We start from the raw sequence: 20,164 nt of genomic DNA on the forward strand, positions 1-20,164 counted from the left end.
TGAGAAGGAATGGTAAAACCCTTTCCAAGTTCTACCACACAATGAAATTGGAAAGGATGCCTTCCCACGTCCAAACCAGCTCTGGGGGCAAAGAAGAAAATCTCTGCTCATGCTCCCAGTGGGAAATCTGTATAGATTTTGTATGGTTTAAGGTGTTAATATTTAACGTAGAGGAAAAGAAGAAGGAAGGAAGGAAGGAAGGAAGGAAGGAAGGAAGGAAGGAAGGAAGGAAGGAAGGAAGAAGGGTGAGAGGGAGCCAAAAAAGGAAAGGCAAAACAGGAAAATTATAACTGGAAATGAAAAAAGGGTGGGTTTATTCCTCAAGTTCTTTCTGAAGCACCTTTTTTGTGCTCCTTTTATTGGACTTATAGCTAAGAAATCAAATTAAAAACCTGCAGAATTGTTCGTTCTGCATGATACGAAGCTTCTCCCTGTGTTTCATCGAGTCCACGGCGGTTGTCCGGAGCCCTCTCCTGGAAGAGCGTCGGTCCCCCGCGCACACGGCCGCGCTCAGCAGTCGTGAGATTTACAGACAATCGCCCTTTGCAGATTCGCTCTTATCAGGTTTAATAACTTCCACCCCAAATTGCCCCGGTCCCTCTTCATTCCCTCCTGTCATTTATTTTCTGCCCCAGGGGCAGAGATCCTCCACTGGATTTCCCTTCTGGCTGTGGGAATCCTTCCGTACTCTGAAAGGGAGTAGAAAAATAGAAGGGGGTGGGAAAAAAAAAAGAGGAATGAGGTGAGTATTCCATTTCGTGATGAAATTCGTAAACTCTGTGCCTTAAAGGGCACCCATTTTCAAGGTTTGGTTAACTTTGTTATCATTGTTTATGTGGTCCTTTTTGGTAAAAAAAAAAAAAATAATACACAGTTCACTAAGGAAAAAAATGCATTCCAAACAAAAACAAAATCCATACACACTAAAATATTTTTCACTATCTCTTTGAAGAATATTCTTTAAATCTTCCATACGTTCAGGTGAACATTTCTTGACTGTCCATGATTAAAACCACTTAAAAGTTATAGACCACAGATGCAAATGTAATGTCCTATGCCTCTGCAATGAAGGCTCGAAATTAACGTCGTACGAATGCGTGCGTGTGTTGCTCCCAACATGTGAAAAAAAACCCCACCTCATGATATGGAGACTCTAGCCAAGGCACATGGAATTCGTTGAAAATGCACACAAACAACCATTAAAACGACAAGACAGACTGAGGTGTTCAAACAGTAAGTTTCCAAATGTGTAGTGCAAAATGACCAAAAAATACTAGAAATAGTGTGGTGAGCTGGCTTTTTTTGTTGTTGTTATTCTACACTGACAGAGGTACAGTTTGCAAAAAAAAAAAAAAAAAGTTTGTAGACATCAATACAGAGAGATTGCCCTAAAAAATCCTCAAATCCATCTTCAAAATACCCTCCTGCTGAACACACATGAATAGGAGCTTTTGTGTATGAAAATCTCAGCAATGGTCCCCCTTTTAAAATCTACATAGAAAATGGGGGACTGTTGGTCCCATGGCTTCTCATTATGAATCGTAAAGACTTTAGTCAGTGGCTACAATGATTCATCATTTTCCATACAGAGGTTTTTAAATGTGTATATTTATATTAATCACACTGAAGACTATCTCTCCTTTAAATGTATGTTTAGAGTCTGTAGACTCTGTGTGACCCAGGGGTGCTTATATAACTCAATGTGGGTGTCCGGGTGTAAATACGTGTTTATGATTTTTTTTATAATATATATGTCTGTGGGTAGCATCTAACTCCTGTGTATGTAATAATGTTTTTCTCTCTGCTGAGGCTTACTTCTCCAGCCTATTGTTTGAGACAACAGATATAAGTTGCGATGGGAGAGGAGCGTCGGATTTGGTGTGTATCCCCCATTTCCAATTATAGATGGATCATTACAGACAGCGGAGTCCTGAGAAGCCAGACATCTGCTCCTCACATGAATGCACTCACCTCCTAGAGACCAGGCTGCCATCATGCTCTGGAAGCTCGTGGAGAATGTCAAGTACGAAGATATCTATGAGGTGAGCCGACACCCCCAGATGCATCTTAGAGCTTTGCAGATAGAGAATTTGAGCTTCTTGACACCCCAACTGATATATATTTTTCAGCTATTTAGTCGTAGATTCCCGGCCGGTTTTCTCAGCTTTCTCTAACTTTTAGAAAAGCTGGTTGGGGAGAGACTTCGCTATTCGGAAAAAGAACTTTAAGGCTGAAATCTGGCTACTTTAAGTTAGGAGATTTCTCTCTCTCTCTCTCTCTCTCTCTTTCTTTTTTCTTTTATTTTTCTTCCTCTCTTCCTCGCCCCCCCCCCCCCTCCTTAGGCTCTGATGGGGAATGTGGTGCTACTGAATGTGGGCAGACAAAATAGAGACTAGTAAAGGCAGAGGCTCTCCTCGTTTTGAGTGTGGGAGAGAATTAGATTTTCAAGCCTCATTCGTAACAGACTCGGGCTCTTAATTTTTATTTTCAATAATATTTCTGAAATCGACAACAAACGGATCCAAGTAGGGGACAGAAAATGAGAAGGAGGGAGGTAGATAGACGGTTAGAGGGGTGTAGACAGAGCACCAGCAAAGGAGTCCTAGCAGATCTTTTTAATCTTTTTTCTTTTTCTTTTTTTTTTTCTCGTGTTTTGCTTATTTTGAGGGTCAGTGCGTCCAACCACCGCAAGTGTGGGCATTTTGGACGCGGCGCTCTGCCCTTGCTCGGCGCGCAGGGCGCTCCAGCGCCGGGGGCAGCGTAACTGTCGCTCCGGCCGGAGACGCGGCTGGTCCGCCCGGCGGGGCCGGGGCCGGGGCCGGGGCGGGGGCCGGGGCCGGGGCCGGGGCCGCGCCCGCCCTGCCCTCCTCGGTCCGGGGCGCCCGCTGCGGCGGGGCGGGGAGGGCGCGGCGGCCGAGGCCCGCGGAACTTCGCTCGGAGCCGGGGGCCTCTGGGACCCCGAGCTCGGCGCCAGGGGCACGGGGAGCGGAGGCTCCGGGAGGCGTCGAGGGAGGGGACGCGGGCAGAGCCAGGAGGCAGGGCGAGCGCGGCGCGGGCCGGGCGGGTGACGCACCCAGACCGCGAGCCGCAAAGTTGGGGAGAGGAGGGAGCGCGGGAAGCGGAGTCCCGGGCGCGGAGCCGCAGCCCCGCTCGAAGGGCCGCGCCCAACGGTGGCGGCGGGACGCACGGAGGCTCCCCGAACCGGGGGCGGCGGGCGGGGGGTGGGGAGAAAAAGAGAGCCCTCGGCTCGGGGACGCTCCGGAGAGCCCGGCGGGGAGCCGCCTCGCGGATCCCTGGCGGCGCGGGGAGGCGGCCGCTGAGCCCCGACCGCCGCCGAGGGCCCAGGGCTACCCCGCGGACCCGGGTGCCGAGGCCCCGCGGGCAGCCAGTGCCCCAGCTCCCGCCGGCCCGGGCTCCTAATTCTGGGGGGGGGGGGGGGTGTGTGAGAGAGAGGGAGGGAGGGAGAACAAGACACAGACGGAGACAGAGACAGAGATGGAGGGGATTTCGTCTTTCTGCGGAACGACGATCAGGGTTTTCCTTTCCCCTTTGTGCCTGTGTATTGACTGTAACGAAGAGCCGCGCCTCCGCCCGGTGGGGTTTGTTTCGGTTCGGCCTCCTTTTCTTTCTTTAACAGGCGGGATAATGGTAAAGTCGTAGGCGCTAGAGCGAGCGGTCCTGGAGAATGTGAGCGCCCGGCGTGGGCTAGGCGCGGGCGCACAGGGGGCCGCGGCGTGTCAATAGCTCGGGATGTACACAGAGGGGTTCCCGTGGCTTCCCAAAAGCCCAAAAGTAAGCAGCATCGAACTTGTTCTTTGCTGATGAAAAGTAGACTGGCTACTTGGGAGAGGAGGGAGGGAGGGCAGAAGGGACGGAGGGAGAGAGAAGGAGGGGTGGAGTGGAAGAGGGGTAGAGAGAGGAGAATAAAATGAGAGGGAGGGGGGAAGAGAGGGAGAGAAGACAGGGGAGAGGGGTGTGTGTGTGTGAGAGAGAGAGAGAGAGAGAGAGAGAGGGAGGGAGGGAGGGAGGGAGGAAAGGAGGGAGAGGAGAGAGAATATTGCAGGTATCCCTATTTGCCTAAATTCTCTGCTCAAAAATGTAGGAGAACCCGCAGCCCCGTGGAAGGAACCTTTTTCAGTCCGGAGGAAGGTTGAACTTTAACAGAAATGGCAGTCAGGCCAGTTGAACGGGTTCCTGAAACATCCAAAAAGGTTTTCTGTTGCCCCTGGCTTTGCCTGGAAAGGATAAGTTTAGTGTACTTCAAGATTGATTGCATATATTTTAAATTGGGGTAAAAAAAATCACAGACCGTATGAGCAGTAAGGAGGGAGAGGCTACACAAGAGACGAAAAGCCCCCATCTCACCCCTGTCCTTTAATAAATAAGCATGATCTCCAATATTCACTGCAACTCTGCAAACGTCACTGTAAACAACCAGGCCCACAGGTTTACTTTTCTCTCCCCTCCAAATGATGAGGCAACGCCTTTTTGTTTTTTAATCTGCACATGAAGCACCTAGGGCGATCAGTTCTTCCCATTAGGAAAGTCCCTCTCCAGGAACCAGGACACCTACGTTCTGTACAAGCCCCCAGCGATGCTCTCCCTCACTGCCTTGTCCAAAGGAGCAGGGGCTGCGTTATGCGTGTCCCGGCTCAGTTAATTGAAGTTCTGCCTCTTTCCTGCTAAACTTTTCCCCCAGTCTGCCTTTGCCAGCCCCCTCGTCTGATTACATCTAGTAATTCTCCACTGAATGAACGTCATTTACAATAGTAGGGGAGCTCTGCGCTCGCTGCTGCTTCACGCTCCATTTGTCCTCCATTCTCCCTTTAAAGTACTCGTGTAATATTAATAGTCATGAATATCAATTATTATGAGGCGGTGTAGGCAAGCGGAGGGAGGAAGGGGCGCCCGAGCAGTCTGAGCCCAGCTTCGGGTGGAAGAGGACTGCATCTGGAGCCCCGAAGAGCGGCAGAAGAAAAGAGGCCAAAAAGACAGCAAGAGACCGATGAACAGATCTGTCTGTGTGTGACAGGCATCGCCAATCTTGTTTGGGGGTGGTGGTGGGGGATTTTTTTTTTTTTTTGATGGCTTGTCCTGGAAACCCCTCAAGCTCGGCTCCTGTGTCCAGCTCGTTTCTCTGCTGGACTCCTTGATTTTTTTAAAAAAAATCATTGTTTGATTTTGAGCAGTAACCAGGCTTTTTTTTCCAGATGTTAGTCCACACCTATTCATCCATGGTGAGTTTGGATTCACGTTGTACCAGAATTGCATGCTCCCTCCTCTCACTGTCTCTCTGTCTCTCCGTCTCCGTGCGTGTGTCTCACTCTCTCTGTCTCTGTCTTCCTTTGAGCGCCTTTGGCTTGGTAATTTAGCACCATAATTGGACGAGGCTGCAGCTGCTTCTCTCTGCATTGTGTGTTCTCCGTCTGAGCTCCATGAGTCAGCTGGGGAGGGGGGAGGCCGCAGAGAAAAACTTTTTATTTGCCATTGCAGTTTGGAAATTTAGGTGACTATTTTTCACAAAACAAAACAAAAAAATAAAAAACCATAGGGACTTTACCAAGGCATTTCCACAGAGGAGAGGGAGAAACTTAAACAGTCCTTTCACACACACCTCCCCTTCCCCTTCCACTTCCAGTTTGCCACTCTGGATTGAACCAACACTAAGTTGTCTGGGCTTTTTCTTGTTTTCCCCTCTCAACCCCACGTCCTTCATTTTCACACCCTGGCATAAAACAGCACTAGATACAGAAAAGCAACCTAGAAATAACTCCTCGGAACCACAATTCAACTTAATTTAACATGGGTTCAGGATAAGATTTCAAAGGAGATCCATTTCAATCAAACACTATTTAAATTATTTAATTCCTCTTGGGGAGGGAGGGGTGACTGGGAACTCCGAGCAGGCAAATTCCTCAGGGCTCCCGGAATTCTCAGGTTTGCGCGGGGAGCTCTTGGTCAGCTGGCTGGGTTGCCAGGGGAGGCAGAAGTTGGTTTTGAACAGGAGTAGCCGCACAGCAAATAGTATGAAGTTTTATTTGTTATGCTTTGGACCTCTGGAAGAGTCAGGAAGAATAGTTGAAAACCCCCAGAAGAGGAAATACTCTGTGTAAGCCTCCTATATTTTTAACTAAGGAATTTAGAATTGCTGCCCTTACCTATAGTTACTGTACCCTCACCCCTCAGGCCCACTTTGCACTCCGAACATAGGGCTCAGATGTCGGGTAAGTGGGTGGTGATTCTCCCCCATTTTTTCCCCCAAAGCCTGGAGTTTGGAATTGCTGAAATCATGTGCCCTCTGAGTCAACTTGGGAGTTATAAGTTTCAGACTCTTGCTTCCCTGTCCTGGGAAGAATATACGAAGCCGAGCTTCTCCATTAGTCGCTTGTATTTTTTTTTTCTTCCTCTCTCTCTCTCTCTCTCTCTCTCTCTCTCCCTCCCTCCCTCCCTCTGTCTCTCTCTGTCACTCTGTTTCTCTCTCTCCTTCTCTCCGCTCCCAGGACCGGCACGATGGCGTCCCGAGCCACAGCTCCAGGCTCTCGCAGCTGGGCTCGGTATCCCAAGGACCTTACTCCAGCGCCCCGCCGCTGTCCCACACCCCGTCGTCAGACTTCCAGCCGCCCTACTTCCCGCCTCCCTACCAGCCGCTCCCCTACCATCAGAGCCAGGATCCCTACTCCCACGTCAACGACCCCTACTCTCTGAACCCACTGCACCAGCCCCAGCAGCATCCCTGGGGGCAACGGCAGCGGCAAGAAGTGGGTTCGGAAGCCGGCTCTCTCCTGCCCCAGCCTCGGGCAGCCTTGCCCCAGCTCTCGGGCCTCGACCCCCGGAGGGACTACCACTCGGTCCGCCGGCCAGACGTGCTGCTGCATTCGGCGCACCACGGCCTGGACGCGGGCATGGGTGACAGCCTCTCGCTGCACGGCCTCGGCCATCCCGGAATGGAAGACGTCCAGGTAACCACAAACAAACAAACGAAAAGGACAATAAATAAATAAATAGTGAATGCCCCAGGAGATAGGAGGGATGGGGGAGGGGCAGCTCTGTATCCTTTGGGGGAGGTAGTTTTCATCTTTAGAACAGGAATAGCTGGACACCACAATATAACTGTTAATACATGTATGGCTCTGTAGTGGCAATTCGATTTCTGGAGGCCCAATTATGAAAGCTGGAACCACTAGAAATCATAAAGGAGAAAAACCTATGTGTGTATGTTGATAGTTTAGCATCATCAGAATTAAGGCTAGATGTTTTTTGTCTTGCCCTAGCTACTTCCTATTCTCTTGTACTTTGTGCTAGCAAGCTGGGTACCCTTCGCAACTCACTCTCCATGGACGTCCCATAGTGGGCCTGGCCCCCAGACAAGGCAGGTGAAAGACTGGGCTGCCTAGAGCCTGGAGCTTCAGCATGGAGGGATAGGGTCCTCTTGCACTCCAGAAGTTCCTGCTGGAATTTAAGCGTGACGGTGCACATGGGAAGAAAAACATGTGCTGTGATTGTCCAAACCAGGACCCACTTTGAATGACTCATAAGCTGCTGAGCCCTTTTTCAAGATAAGTGATTTCCAGAGTCATCTTCCCAAGAAATGGAATAAATGTGGGGAGAGACCCAGAAAGCCATAATCCGCTTGGGAGTCCGAGAGGAGACAGACCATTTTGGAGAATGTTTTCACCTTTTGATCCATTAAATGACTGGGGAGCAATATTCTCCACATCCCTCTTCAATCCTCCCCCTCCTTTAATACTCTCCTCTCCCCAAAGCCACTATCCCAGTTAAAGAGGCATCACGTGTTTGTTTCTTAAAACAAAAGGCTCAAAACACTCCCCCCACCCACCCACTCCCTAACCCATCTGCAACCTACACAATGGAGACTGATTTGGTTGAGAATACTTGGTTAAACTAAACAAAGAAACATCAAAGAAATGATTTCTAAAAACTGTCTGGGTGATTCTGAGCAGGTTTCCTTTTGCTCCCTAATTTAAATAGTCTGCAGAAAAGATAAATATGGTTGAAAGGTGTTTGACACTTCTGTCTCATTGGCATAGTTGTATATATTACGCATCATTTCAGCCATACCTCCAAAGCAAAGAAAAATGAAATGGGGAAGAAAAGAAGAGTACTTGAGTCCTTCTTTACCTTACTTGGAAAAAAAAAATGTATTTTGAACGGTTAAAATGTGGTGACAGCACCAAATGCTGCCTGTGTGTAGTCTATGATGGTTTATTGCTTTAGAGGAGATTCTGTTATTTATTATTTCCAAGAATGATGGAATCACCTGATTTGTGGCTGGATTTACCCGTAGTAATAAGAATGGTAGTGTTGTTGATTTAATCAAGCTTGAGTATTCTATCTGGAGAAATTGCTCGTTTCGGAATACCATACAAGAAGGAAATATTTAATAGCTTCAAAAAAATGTATTGGGGTAATATGTGTGTTGGGGGGGAGCTAAGTTCTTAAATTAACCTTTCTGAGTAGGGCTCAAAGTGCTAGATAATGAAAGTGGATCAACCCATCACCACTGCTGTTGGCAATGCTAACACACTGGCCGCATCACCATCACCCTGCAGGCCGGGTGACTCAGTCAACTGAACCCAGGAGTTCTCTCAAAAGAGGGAATAGATTTCTTTGGTTTCAGTTTAGTTTAGTTTTAGTTTTGTTTTGTTTTTTTTTTTTTGTTTTGTTTTTGTTTTTTTGTTGTTGTTGTTTTTTTTAAGGTATAATTGTAAGGGGTTTTGGGCGTTTAGCCAAAGGTAGAGGAGAGAACAGGACCAGTTCAGTGTGTATTGGGGAGGACACCCTCTTCAAAGCGTCGTGCCACAGGCTGAGTTCTTGCGTCGGAACACGGACCGCGAGGTGCAAAGAGCCCAGAGGAGAGAAGGTGCAGGCCCCGGCCCACGCAGGCTCCCCGCCCACGCACCTCTGCCTGGTTCCTCCCCCAGCAGCTTCGCAGCAGCCCGTCTGGCGAGGTGGGGCTGCTCGCGGGGCTTTCTCTGGACGACCCTCAGTGCAGGGGGTCGAGGAGGGGGGCTGCTATCCTGCGCCAGTCCCGGGCAGCGGGGAAGATCTCTGCCCCCGCGGCGTTGACAGGCCTCCCGAGGCCTGGGTGTGCTTGACAAGGGGCAGGTGACAAAGAAAGGCAGGGGAAGAGGTGTACCTAGGACCAGACCCACGAATGCAGAGGCTGTGCCTCATCTGCTGCATCCCGGAGGATCCACTTCCGAATTAGGGATCTGGAGCGCCGAGGGGTTGGGGTGGGGGCAGCTGAAGTGACACGAGCCAGAGGGGATCTCACCGTTCCTTTGCAGCTACGGATTGGGTTGGCTGCGCCCGACCAGTCTTTAAAAGGGGACCAGAGCGTGTCTCCACCTGGACCTCAGTCAGTTGTTCGATCTTAGGAACCTAGTGTGTGTTCAGGCTCCCTCCTTCCTCCACCCAGCCCCGGACCAGGGCGCTGCTGGGCCGATGGGCCTCAAAGCGAGGGGTACTCACCTGGCGGAGTGGTTGGTATGGGGGGTATGTTGGGTGACCCAGACATACACGCGGAGGGCCACCGCCCCGACCTTGAGAGAAGAGAAGGAGGGGAGCTAATTAACCAAATGCTTCTAATATTTTTTAAATGAAACTATAAAACCCTGTCAATTTCTATTTCAATTTACTCACAGGGGCTATTAAACTAGCAAATCGCTGTTTGGGTTCTGGGTATGCTACATTTCACCCATTGTGTGTATGTGTGTTGGGGGGTGCAGTGTTAAAAACTCAGGAACACAGCATCAGGAAGAAAGATGGAGTGAGATGACACCTAGTTTGGAGTTTTGTTGTCGTGAACACCTCTCTTCTTCCAATCTTTGCTCTCTAACCTCTCATCACCTCTACCACCCCTGAGTATAAACATACAAGGATATTGTCAAACCCACCACACACACACACACACACACACACACTCAAACACGCCCTAGTGTCTTAAAGCAACCCCTGGTATCACTTTTAACTAAAGAAGTCTAGTAATTACGAGTCTGAGTTGTTTTTCTGCGCTTCCGCATGCAGTCCTAATTAAATCTTTACGATCCTCCCTGTGACGATTAAGCGCCAGCATGCTGCGTGAATATCCTGTACAAAAACCCAGCAGGCGGCCGTAATTAGATAGAAAATCAGACAAGAGCCTTCTCATTAACTACCACAACTACCCCACGTCGCTGATGAGGCGTATATACATATTTACGTATGGACGTGAGGGTGAGGTGTGGGGGCGCCGGGATCCTGGCCCCTGAGATCCCGGGCCTGCCCGCCCACAGACACGGGGGAGTATTTTTGTCTTGGGTGGACACCTCGCGCTGCAGACACGTGAGCATGGCAAGGCGTGAATCTTGAGCGTGTGTGTGCACGCGCGCGTGTGCGTCGTGGGGGCTCCTGAGGAGTTTCGAACAAGTTATGTGAAGTATTTTTTAAAGACGCTTTTCACTATTAATATGCACATGACATGTTGCAACATGGAAAACCGTTCTTAAGGAGAATAGCAATTTTCCTCACCTTTCCGACAACTGAAGAGTGACTATTAAAAACGAAAAGAAACAAATTAACATGCTCCCTTCGTGATTAGATCATCTCATTTCTAATGTACTGCTTGTTTGGGGTAGACAGTCTCTTCCTTGTGATGAACACACACCCTGTCTGGGGATGCAGCCTGAGTGGGTGGAAGGTGCTGTGAAAACACAATCTCACTCTCAAGCCCTTTGCTTTTTACTTCTTTGTAGAATGGGTGACAGATTGGTCCAAACTTAGGTTTGAGAATCAGGGAAAACAGCAGTACATTCCAGAAAGACTTAGCATTTATTTTTCACTGGGGTGGGTGCGTGGGTGGAGGAAGGAATACAATGCTTTTGGATGCCCTGGGATGCACAACCAGAACTCTGTTCTTGTGCATCCTGACAGTAAGAAACTCATTCCAACAGCTATTTCCCCTCAGAAGTCCTGCCAACCCCCAGGGTTGAAACTTTCCTTCTTTAGGATAAGGCTGTGGCACAGAAGATGAATGCTCTTTGCCATTACCTAGGTGCTGACTGGGAGGATCCAGAGTCTCTGTATCTGTGTCTGTAGTTACTTGCCATCCTAACAGGTGTGCTCCTTGCCGGGAAGTAGCAGCAGCAGCAGCAGCATTGGGAGGGGGAGCAAATCGTGCAGGTTCCTCTGAGGGATTATCATGCAGCAAGAAATTCATAGCACACTAGGACGTGTATGGACTGCATGGGTGTGCGGTCCTGCCAGCTTGCAAACGTGTTCTTATGTGTTGCTGTTTGCATTCCATTCCAAATTGCTCAGACTTTAATTAAAATCCCATAATGTAAACTATTATGTATTTGTAAAATAACTCTAGGGTTAAGATGCGCGGGGATAGAATTGAAAACAGAAATTATTCTTACCAATATTGTTGAAAATATTTCAGCTATTGCCAAATTTTCACAATTCATAAGAGCAAATAATATAAAACTTTATATGTCTGTGTAACATCTATGTTTAATATAATAACTAAAGCAATACTGCATCCCAGATGTCTCTCATAGTTTCCTTTTTCCTCTGCTTCCATTGGAAGAATTTATAATTTGGGTGAATTTCATTTCTATGTTGATTTGGAGGTAATAATGATAATAATAAAACCTCCCTTTGTGAATTAATATAAATGGAAATAACAGAAACTCCAGTTTGGAATGACATGATTTATGTGTGCAATTCTTTAATATCCAGTCAATTTGAATAGTGATGTTTTTATATTCACAGTCAGTTGAAGATGCCAATAACAGCGGCATGAATCTATTGGACCAGTCTGTCATAAAAAAAGGTATGGATTATTCCTCCCAAAAGTAAGCAAAGTTTTCCTGTGCAGTCATGTCTTCATGAGTTTTCACTTTGGGGGAATTAGTTATTTTATAAGACAGAAATGTTTGTTCACAATCATAGGACAGAGGATGTCTAGGTGAAAAAAGGCCTGTCTGGAAGAAGGAAATTGGGGGAGGGGGGAAACGGCAACCAAAGGCAGAAACCCAGATAAGAGACAGAGGGACAGAGACTATTGCCATTTTTCTCATGGTACATTTGGTGGCAATTCTACATACATCTTAAATAACTGAACTAACATCATGTATGGAACTGGCTAGGAAACACTGCTTTAAAAAATGTGCTATAATTATTTCATTGGTAAGTGGAGTTTGCTGAGCTAAACCCTAAGTTGTTGAGACAGTTCTTGTTTTTGCATTTGATTGTTTTGTGTGTGTGGTGATTCTGTTCCCAGCTCTCTGTGTTTTATGAGTTGTCTCTTATTTTTTTTAAATTGTGCCAAATGTGTTGCCAAATATGCACATCCTGAGAAGTTGAGACAGCCTATGCACATTTCTAAATCTTTCTACATATGCATTCATGATTTAGTGTGACTGTGGAATCACCCCATACTGTTAAAGGGCATGTGATATTAACAAATGTTTGCAGTCTCTTGTACAGCTGTAAGCAAAATAATTAACTAATTAAACTAATTAAATGTAATTACAATAACTCATTTTGGGCGTATTGCAGCTGCTTAATTTTTCCCCCTCTCTTCTGACAGTCACTGAGAGAATGCCTGGCGATTAGTGTGGCTGCCGAAAGGCCCGAATGTCACTCACATGCCACCAATTTAGGAGCTTGAATGTGTAAACAGTGCAATCTTTAATTATCGCAAGAACTGGTATTTGGAGATACAATTTTAACTACTGTAACCCTTTCTTATCGATTCTGGAGAAGGCCTGTCCTTATATTTCATGTCAACAATCCCTAGCTTCAGTCATTTGTGATTAATTTGAGGCACGTGACATTCATCAAAACAATTAAAGAAAAAGTGCTTTGGAAAGTAACCCAAAGTCAAGCCTGTACAGTAGGAGGGTCATGAAGTAAGAATTACAAACAGGGTGAGGTATTCTGAATTATCTTTTTTTACAGAGACAGAAAACGTGGCTTTGAGAGGTGGAGGATAGGAGGGAGCAGCTGTACTTGGAATAATGCCATTTGGTTTTGGAATGTAAGATCCTGAAGAAGAATAGTAAGATTTGGGGCAGAACTATTTATTTTATGTATTGCTCCAAACATCCTTCTCTCTCTTCGTTAGACAGTATCATTTCAGTTTTTAATGCCAAGTTTTGGGTTTGCTCAGACACCCAGGCGTGGTGCTTAGATTTGCAACTGTGCTGACAGCTCACTTTCACCATTTTCTCTTGGGTCTTCTCTTTTGGTTAATTGCTGGTTGATGGGGGCGAGTAGGGGAGGGTGGGGAGGCGCTTCTCCATTGGCTTTTTTGTTTCAGCTCCCCCTCCCTTTTCATGGAAGGCTAGAATTTATCTCAGGGCTCTGAATCCTAGAAACAACATTTGGGCTGTCAGTGGGGCATGCCCAACAGATGACCAATCAGAAATGTTATTAATCGGCAGGCCAATAAAAATATTTGGAACTTAGCTTGCTTAACAAAACGGAACTGAAAATATTCTTAGATGTGGGATGCTTTGGTTTTAGGGCTTGTATATGTTTGTCAGCAAAATGTGATTATCTGTGTAGAAGGGTATCTCTGGTAGTAAGGAAAGGAGAATATTTACTACAGTTGCTCGTTCTGTTTTGAAGAGTACTTTTCAAAGTACTTTTCCTGGCCCTGAAAGCCTTTTTTTAAATTGTGTAGTTTTTAACATCTAAGTGGCACCCCAGTCACTTTATTGATGTAGGCGGTATGGTATGAATATGAACTGTTAGTTTAACTCCATTATTTAGTATCTCAGGTATTTGCTTTATTACATGAAGAACAGATCCTAATATATGTTTATCTTTAGAGAGTCATGGGCAAAACAGTAATAAGTGATTGATTTACTGTTCTAGATAACTATGAACCACTTAAACTAAGGATATGGATTCACTTGCTCCTTCCTGGCCCTCTGGTCTCTCCTCTTTGTCCCCTCCCCTCCTCTTATGAAGGATATCTCCCAGGGATTAATTTCATAAAAAGAGAGGTGAGAAAGTTTCTGAACTAAATTTTCTAAATTTCAACAACTGGCAAGGGACCTGGTTGCTTAATTTATTTTCTAATGGGCTTTTGGAAAGATTTAAAATTTTTTTTTTGTAGAAAGATTTTTTTTTAAAAAGTCTACCTCCTTAATAAAAGTGCCGCCACTGACCAGGTTCCATGTCTCTGCCATTACGTATACTGAAGCCAGAAGACTTAGGCATTAAGGATATGTCTCCATGTCTCTCACTCTCTCTAATTATGGAAGGACTCCCCCCTAAAACTTACCCAGTCCAATTTTTCACCCGTGTTGATATCACCCCATAGATTATAGGCTAGCTCTCTTGTTATGTTTGCTATCTGGGCTTAGCTGACATTTCTGAAGTAATTTAGTTAAGAGGAAATGAGTTGTTCCCAGTAGAGAGAGCAAACGAGTGGAGTGAAGGTAGCCAGCGTGATAAATGGCTCTTTCATTTGAAGATCTCCAGAGCTCGTTTACGGCTAATTTTCTGTATTGGCCCCCTTTGAGCTATTAATGCAATCGGCAGGGACCGTGGCCCCTCTCCTCTTAGCTGCCCCATTAGAGCTCCCATTAAGCTGCCGAGTCTCAACTCCAAGGCAGGAGTGGAGGGAGTAATGAAAGGTGCTTTTTAAACTCTCCTAATCTAAACCGGCAGAGGGTGGTTAATACGATTTGAAGGGGGCTGGTCAATGAGCAATCAATAAAGTAATAATGAGAAGGATTCGGTACATTAACAGTCTAAAAATCCAACGAGACATTAAAAAATCATTCTTAACTATCAGTTCCATTAAGATTAGGAATCTGGGCTGGGGAGGGGGCAGGTTGGTGCCCAACTAATATAAATGATCACAGCCATCATCCTATAGCCTAACTAAAAAAGGTTCACCTAGGCTTTAAGAAAAAGTTTTTGGTGCAATCAAAGGCCAATATGCAATCGGGTTGACACCTTAGAGAGCAGAAAATATGCTGGGATTTCTTGGAAAGGCTAGCGTGGCTGGAGTCCAAGGTTCAAATGTGACTGTGGGGCATTTTCATTGGGCTTAGGGATATCCTGTTTGGTTAGTTTCAGTTCAACTTCAGTTCTCTCCCACTTTTTTGCCCGTTAGTTCTGGCCCCTTCCCCATATAAACACTTTGATTAGTGTGGATTTTCTTTTTTTTGGGGGGGGGGGGTTATGAAGAAATTGCCAATTTCAGTTACAATGTTGGGATTCTTCCTTCTGACCTAGAAGGTAAAAAGCACTAAGAGTATGTCAGAGCCTCTGAAAGGATATGAGTTTCCCCTCAAAGGAAGAGGTTCACATTTCCAGAGCTGACTTGGATCCCAATAGGTATTTATTCAACTCGAGACTCTGAGATACATTCCAGCCACCCAGGGAGTAATCAGAGTTCACAGAATTTCAAAGTTGGAAAGGTTAGACGCTCTTCTCCAACTCCCACCCCAACTCCTAGTGAAAAAAAAAAAAAAAACTTGGACAGAAGATAAATTACTTTCTCAAGGTCCCACACACCAAGTAAGTGATGGGACCCAATTCAGTTTCCAGACTATTAGACTTTGCCCCTGAAAGACGCTAACCATGAATGTTTGTAGTTCTTAATATTCCAGGTTTCTTTGTGAGAATCTTTTTGTTTTTCTTTCCAGAATTTCAGTTCTCACACTTATAGATGTGCTATATATCCATGTGAAATAATATTTAGCCCTCAGGTAGATGAGAAACAATGCAAGCATAAAAGAAAGGGTGGTATGCTGGTGAGAGGTAGTTATTTCAAGCAGTGTTCAACCCCTTGGTGGCTTCCTAGTGTCACTCAGGGGGACTTACCCTTCAATCTATTAGATGGGTTCATTTCTTCCCTTCTTCCCCACCAGCAGATCAGAGCCACAAAGGGTCTGTTTGCAGTCAAACACAAAGATCTCAAGGCTATGATTTAACACTTAAGTTTAAAGAATACAGATTAAGTGCTAGTCTATTAACGCTTTGGCTGTCTATAGTCCACTAATGAATAATATTTTCTCTAATCAGTCCTCCTTCCTCACTCTTAAGTAAAACTCCAGTCACTGTAATGAAATATTGATCAGTCTTAAACCCCATTTCTACTCCCCAATATGATGCAAGGAAAAAAGAAGAGGAGTAAGTTTTGTGGATGTTATATCCAGAAGTTGGTCATGATATGCAACTGAGAACCAAATAGGAAAAAAAAAAAAAAACGGTTTTAATGTATGCACAGAAAATTGTAAACATGTAAAGAACTGAAAGCTTCACGCTGAGTTTTGCTATGCTCCATTTCCTTACCATTTCCTGCTGTCGCTTTAAACCTATCTTAGTCATCTCTGGGTTCCATGAGCAGGAACAGTGTGCTCATAATTACTAACAAATCAACCGGGCCCTGTTGCTCTCTGGGTTTATTGATAAGCTGGAGAAAAGCAGAAGGGAAAAGACAAAGAGAATAAAATATGGGGTTAATCAGCTGAGCTAAGCAGGTGTGAGAGAGGGGAAGGTAGATAACAGTGCCAGGGATTTAAAGGAAAGTTAGGACAAGAAATATGCAGGGTCTAATCTAAGATACCAGGATTAAGGCCAGAGTAGAAGAGGGTTAGAACCTGAAGATGAGGGAGTAGATGGTAGGAATATGATTTATACTTAAATTAAGAAAATGGAAATAAAACCTGAAGCATGTCTGCTCAAATAGTTTGCATCTTTGGGGGGTGGTGGACAACAACAACAAAAGAAGACAGCAGTGTGCTGACAGAAGCTGACTGGATTGGTGATATTTAGGTGATAATGCGTTTGTGGAAAGGTACAGCCCACAAGAGGGAACAATATACATTCCCCATAGGAAATGGCTCTTGTCAGGTAAATCAGGCAATTAACAATAGTGAAATTGGAGGGCAGGTTATAAAGTGTCTCTAAAGGCCTGGGTTTTCAAGAGATTTGGCAGCTGGGACTCTGAGAAGAAGATAAATTCTAGTCCTAAGAAGATATTTGGTGTCCGGTATGGGAAATAGGAACTGAACTTATTATTTTCAGCTTAGTGAGGTTTTTTTTACTGTTAACATATTATTTCTAAATAGTATTTAAATATAAAAACATTGCTGTGTGTCAAAGATGAGATTTTTGTGCAATTTATTTCTGTAGTTCTTACCATGTTAAAATTACAAAAGGCCATCATGTATATTTTGGGAAAAAGTTTCTCCAAGACTATCTGATGCTAATTCCCACGATCATAAATTATTTGCTTATAGTTCTTGAATATGAATCTGAAACAGAAATCGAGAGTGCTGTGAAGAATAAGATCAAAATAGATGTGGATGTTGTGTAAGAGAATTAAATGATAGAGTGCTCCCACCCAAATCACTGTCTTTTAAATAACTTTAATTCCATATTTTACTCAAATTTAATTCATATTCACACTTTGAATTCTCATTGGTTCACTCTCAAATGGGAAGCAGCTTCACTGATAAGAATATGATGAAGGGAATCAGAAAGAAGAAAGCACCCTCTGTAGCTCCCCACCACCACCACAGCAGTGCAGAAGATCCACTGTTACCTAACATCTTTTACCTGCCGTGAGACAAGGCCTTTGACTCTGTAGACAGATCCAGAAATACTAAAATGCCTACTAAGTAGTAGCAAAAGGGAATTCTCGAGGACACCCATCCATTCTCCTAGGAAAATCCTTTTCTACAAGGTGTTTGTAAAGGGCCACATGCAATACCTAATAAATAAGAAATTTGGGACCTACTTCGGCTTTCGGCAGTCTCTAAGCAATCATGGATGTCTGAATGCCAGAATCTGTAGGAGAGAGAATAAGCTGTTACAAAAAATACTCAGTGTTGGTTAGTCTGTTCTGTACAAGAGAGGTTGTGCAACTTGTTTGATATGCAGTGTCTTAGGCTCTAAATGGTGGAAAGAGCTTATCTGTCCCCTACCAGAATTATAGGATGAGACATTGTGTTTATTAAAGAGAAATGGAAACTTCCTTTTTCACGCCAGATGCACATTTCAATAAATCCCCAGGAATGGTGATCAACTAAATATATCTGCAGATCCTTTTTTTTTGGGGGGGGGGTATATTTTTTTATTGGAGTCTGATTTGCCGACATATAACGCCCAGTGCTCATTCCGTCGAATGCCCCCCTCAGTGCGCAGACTCGAGGACTTTACATACCATTGCAAGAAGCTAAGGTGTAAGGCAAGTCAGGAAGTCACCTGCCCTGTGGCTTCTAGAACCTGAAGAAAATGGGCTTCAACAATGTAGAACTCCAAGGGAGTAAGCCTGCCAGCGAATTGGGAGGTTGACCATTCATTGTTCTTCCTTCCCAGCCTTCTGGTTCTACTGAGCCCCGCCTCCTCCTGAGGTGCAGATGATACTGAAATACAATTAAACAGAAATACAGGCTGGAGAGGCTGAATGCGCCTGGGTAGCAGTGGCAACCAGCTGTCAGCTCTTATTAACTTCTGCATAAAACATACCTTGAGTGCGGTTTGTTATCAATTACTTGCCGAAATGAAACAACTGGGGCAAGGCAAGACCTCCGCTCACATGAATTAGAGTGATTGGTTGATTGATCAGGGCACCTGTTGTAAATCATAACTGCTCCAAATAATCACCAGCCGGTGCTTTAGTTAATTTGTAAACAAAATTCATGTCTCTGTGGAATTGCTTTCACTGGAGAGGAGCATTTGGGTTCATTTCTAAAAGAATGTGTTATGATGTAGGAAAGAATGAGATCCACTCTTGAGAAATGAGCAGCTCGTCTGAGCCCAAGCTTCCTGGTATCACTTGGCTGTTCTTGAGCCCGGTGTCCGATAGCGCCCACTGTCCAGGGCTCTCCAGGGCTCTCCAGTGATGACCACAGATTTCGATCCAATAGGAAAGGAGGGAGGGGTTCCCATAAAGAACACTGATACTACCCTTTTATATCATTGATAGTGTAAACGCTTTCAGGATTCAGCACCAAACGTGATTATCCTCGGGAGACGGACGAGGAATCTTAAAAGATTCCGAGAGGCTCACGGAGATGTCTCAGGTCACAAGCTAGCACACTGATGGACTAGGAGTGGCCGGGTTTCACAGCACCATCCAGGCTCTGGGCCGCGTGTTTTCTTGATTTGTAGAGTGAGCGGGGCTGTGGCGAGCGACACGGGGTAAGTTTCCAGAGGAGCGGTGACTTTTCCATGTGTGCGCACACGGTGCTCTGAACGCACGGCAGCCCCACTGGAGCAAACACTTCCTCCTCCAGCTTTCCACTTGGCGCCCGTCCTGTGGCCTCGCCCCTGCGCGCGCACCGGCACGTTCTATCAGCCGGTCACCAGGATCGAAACCCGGTCACCTTTATGGCATATGTTTCTCTCTCTCTCTCTCTCTCTCTAGTTCCGGTTCCTCCCAAATCTGTGACTTCTCTGATGATGAATAAAGATGGCTTCCTGGGAGGCATGTCCGTCAACACCGGCGAGGTGTTTTGCTCCGTCCCGGGCCGTCTGTCTCTGCTCAGTTCAACTTCAAAGTACAAAGTAACTGTGGGGGAAGTTCAGAGACGGCTCTCGCCCCCCGAATGCCTCAACGCGTCTCTCCTCGGCGGCGTCCTCAGAAGGTAAACCCCACCCCCCAACCAGTCCTCACGGGGGTGAAGGAAGAGGGCTCCCTCCCGGAGACCGGCAGAGAGCGGGGGCGCAGTTGCCTAGCAACCGGGCGTCCGGAGCGCGCGGGCCTCCGCGCTGCGCGTGCGGGGAGCCGCGGCCGCCGCGTGCTGGGGGCCGCGCGTGCGCGCGCGCAGACGCCGCCGCCGCCGCCGCCGCCGCCTCCGCCTCCCTGGGACCCGCGCGCCGCCAGCACGCGCCGCCTCGCTCTCGCGCAGCTGTCGGCGCTGGGAACCTCCCACGCTCCCGGCCCTGGGCCTGGCACCTGGCTCCCTCCTAACCGAACCCCGGGGACGCGTGGAGGGCATTCGGTAGCCGGCGTGCAGCTCAGAACTTGCACACACTTCTCTAAAACAGACGTCTCGCGGACTAACCTACTGTGTCCCCCTAATGTGCCGTGATCTTTCTGTTTCGGTTCAGAGTATGGTTAGCGAGCAACTAAAGTGCTCAGTACGCACCAAAGCATTGTTCCCTACGGTTTGCAAAAAAATTA

General features: G+C 46.3%; 1 protein-coding gene and 2 long non-coding RNA genes across 8 annotated transcripts in view; 1 reads left to right on the forward strand and 2 right to left on the reverse strand.

The window, feature by feature from the left end:
- Nucleotides 1-550: 550 nt before the first annotated feature.
- On the reverse strand, nucleotides 551-2,674 carry LOC118350368 (uncharacterized). The gene is made up of 2 exons (XR_004804033.2): nucleotides 1,972-2,674; nucleotides 551-689 (listed from the first exon to the last, which is right to left on the reverse strand). It is a non-coding gene; the product is annotated as an uncharacterized LOC118350368 (long non-coding RNA).
- TFAP2B (transcription factor AP-2 beta) overlaps nucleotides 1,791-20,164 on the forward strand; it is a 31,787-nt gene continuing 13,413 nt past the window's right edge. Inside the window, exons 1-5 of one of the 5 annotated variants that reach the window (XR_007401170.1) lie at nucleotides 1,791-2,042; nucleotides 5,211-5,237; nucleotides 6,501-6,959; nucleotides 11,776-11,836; nucleotides 19,406-19,625. Coding sequence is in view for 4 of the 5 variants with exons in the window: in XM_025419010.3 (XP_025274795.1) it covers nucleotides 1,962-2,042; nucleotides 5,211-5,237; nucleotides 6,501-6,959; nucleotides 11,776-11,836; nucleotides 19,406-19,625 (848 nt within the window). In the remaining variant the exon portion in view is untranslated. The remainder of the gene's footprint in view (nucleotides 2,043-5,210; nucleotides 5,238-6,500; nucleotides 6,960-11,775; nucleotides 11,837-19,405; nucleotides 19,626-20,164) is intronic. The other 4 variants (XM_025419010.3, XM_025419011.3, XM_025419012.3 and 1 more) reach the window with 4 other exon arrangements.
- Nucleotides 5,845-19,430, reverse strand: LOC112641727 (uncharacterized). 2 transcript variants are annotated; one of them, XR_003124792.3, is made up of 6 exons: nucleotides 18,505-19,430; nucleotides 18,200-18,401; nucleotides 17,774-17,823; nucleotides 17,174-17,288; nucleotides 16,324-16,444; nucleotides 5,845-9,563 (listed from the first exon to the last, which is right to left on the reverse strand). It is a non-coding gene; the product is annotated as an uncharacterized LOC112641727 (long non-coding RNA). The 2 variants fall into 2 exon arrangements; XR_003124791.3 differs by lacking the exons at nucleotides 16,324-16,444; nucleotides 17,174-17,288.

The sequence above is a fragment of the Canis lupus genome, chromosome 12 (genome assembly GCF_003254725.2).
Source record: "Canis lupus dingo isolate Sandy chromosome 12, ASM325472v2, whole genome shotgun sequence".
In the NCBI taxonomy this organism is placed as follows: domain Eukaryota; kingdom Metazoa; phylum Chordata; class Mammalia; order Carnivora; family Canidae; genus Canis; species Canis lupus.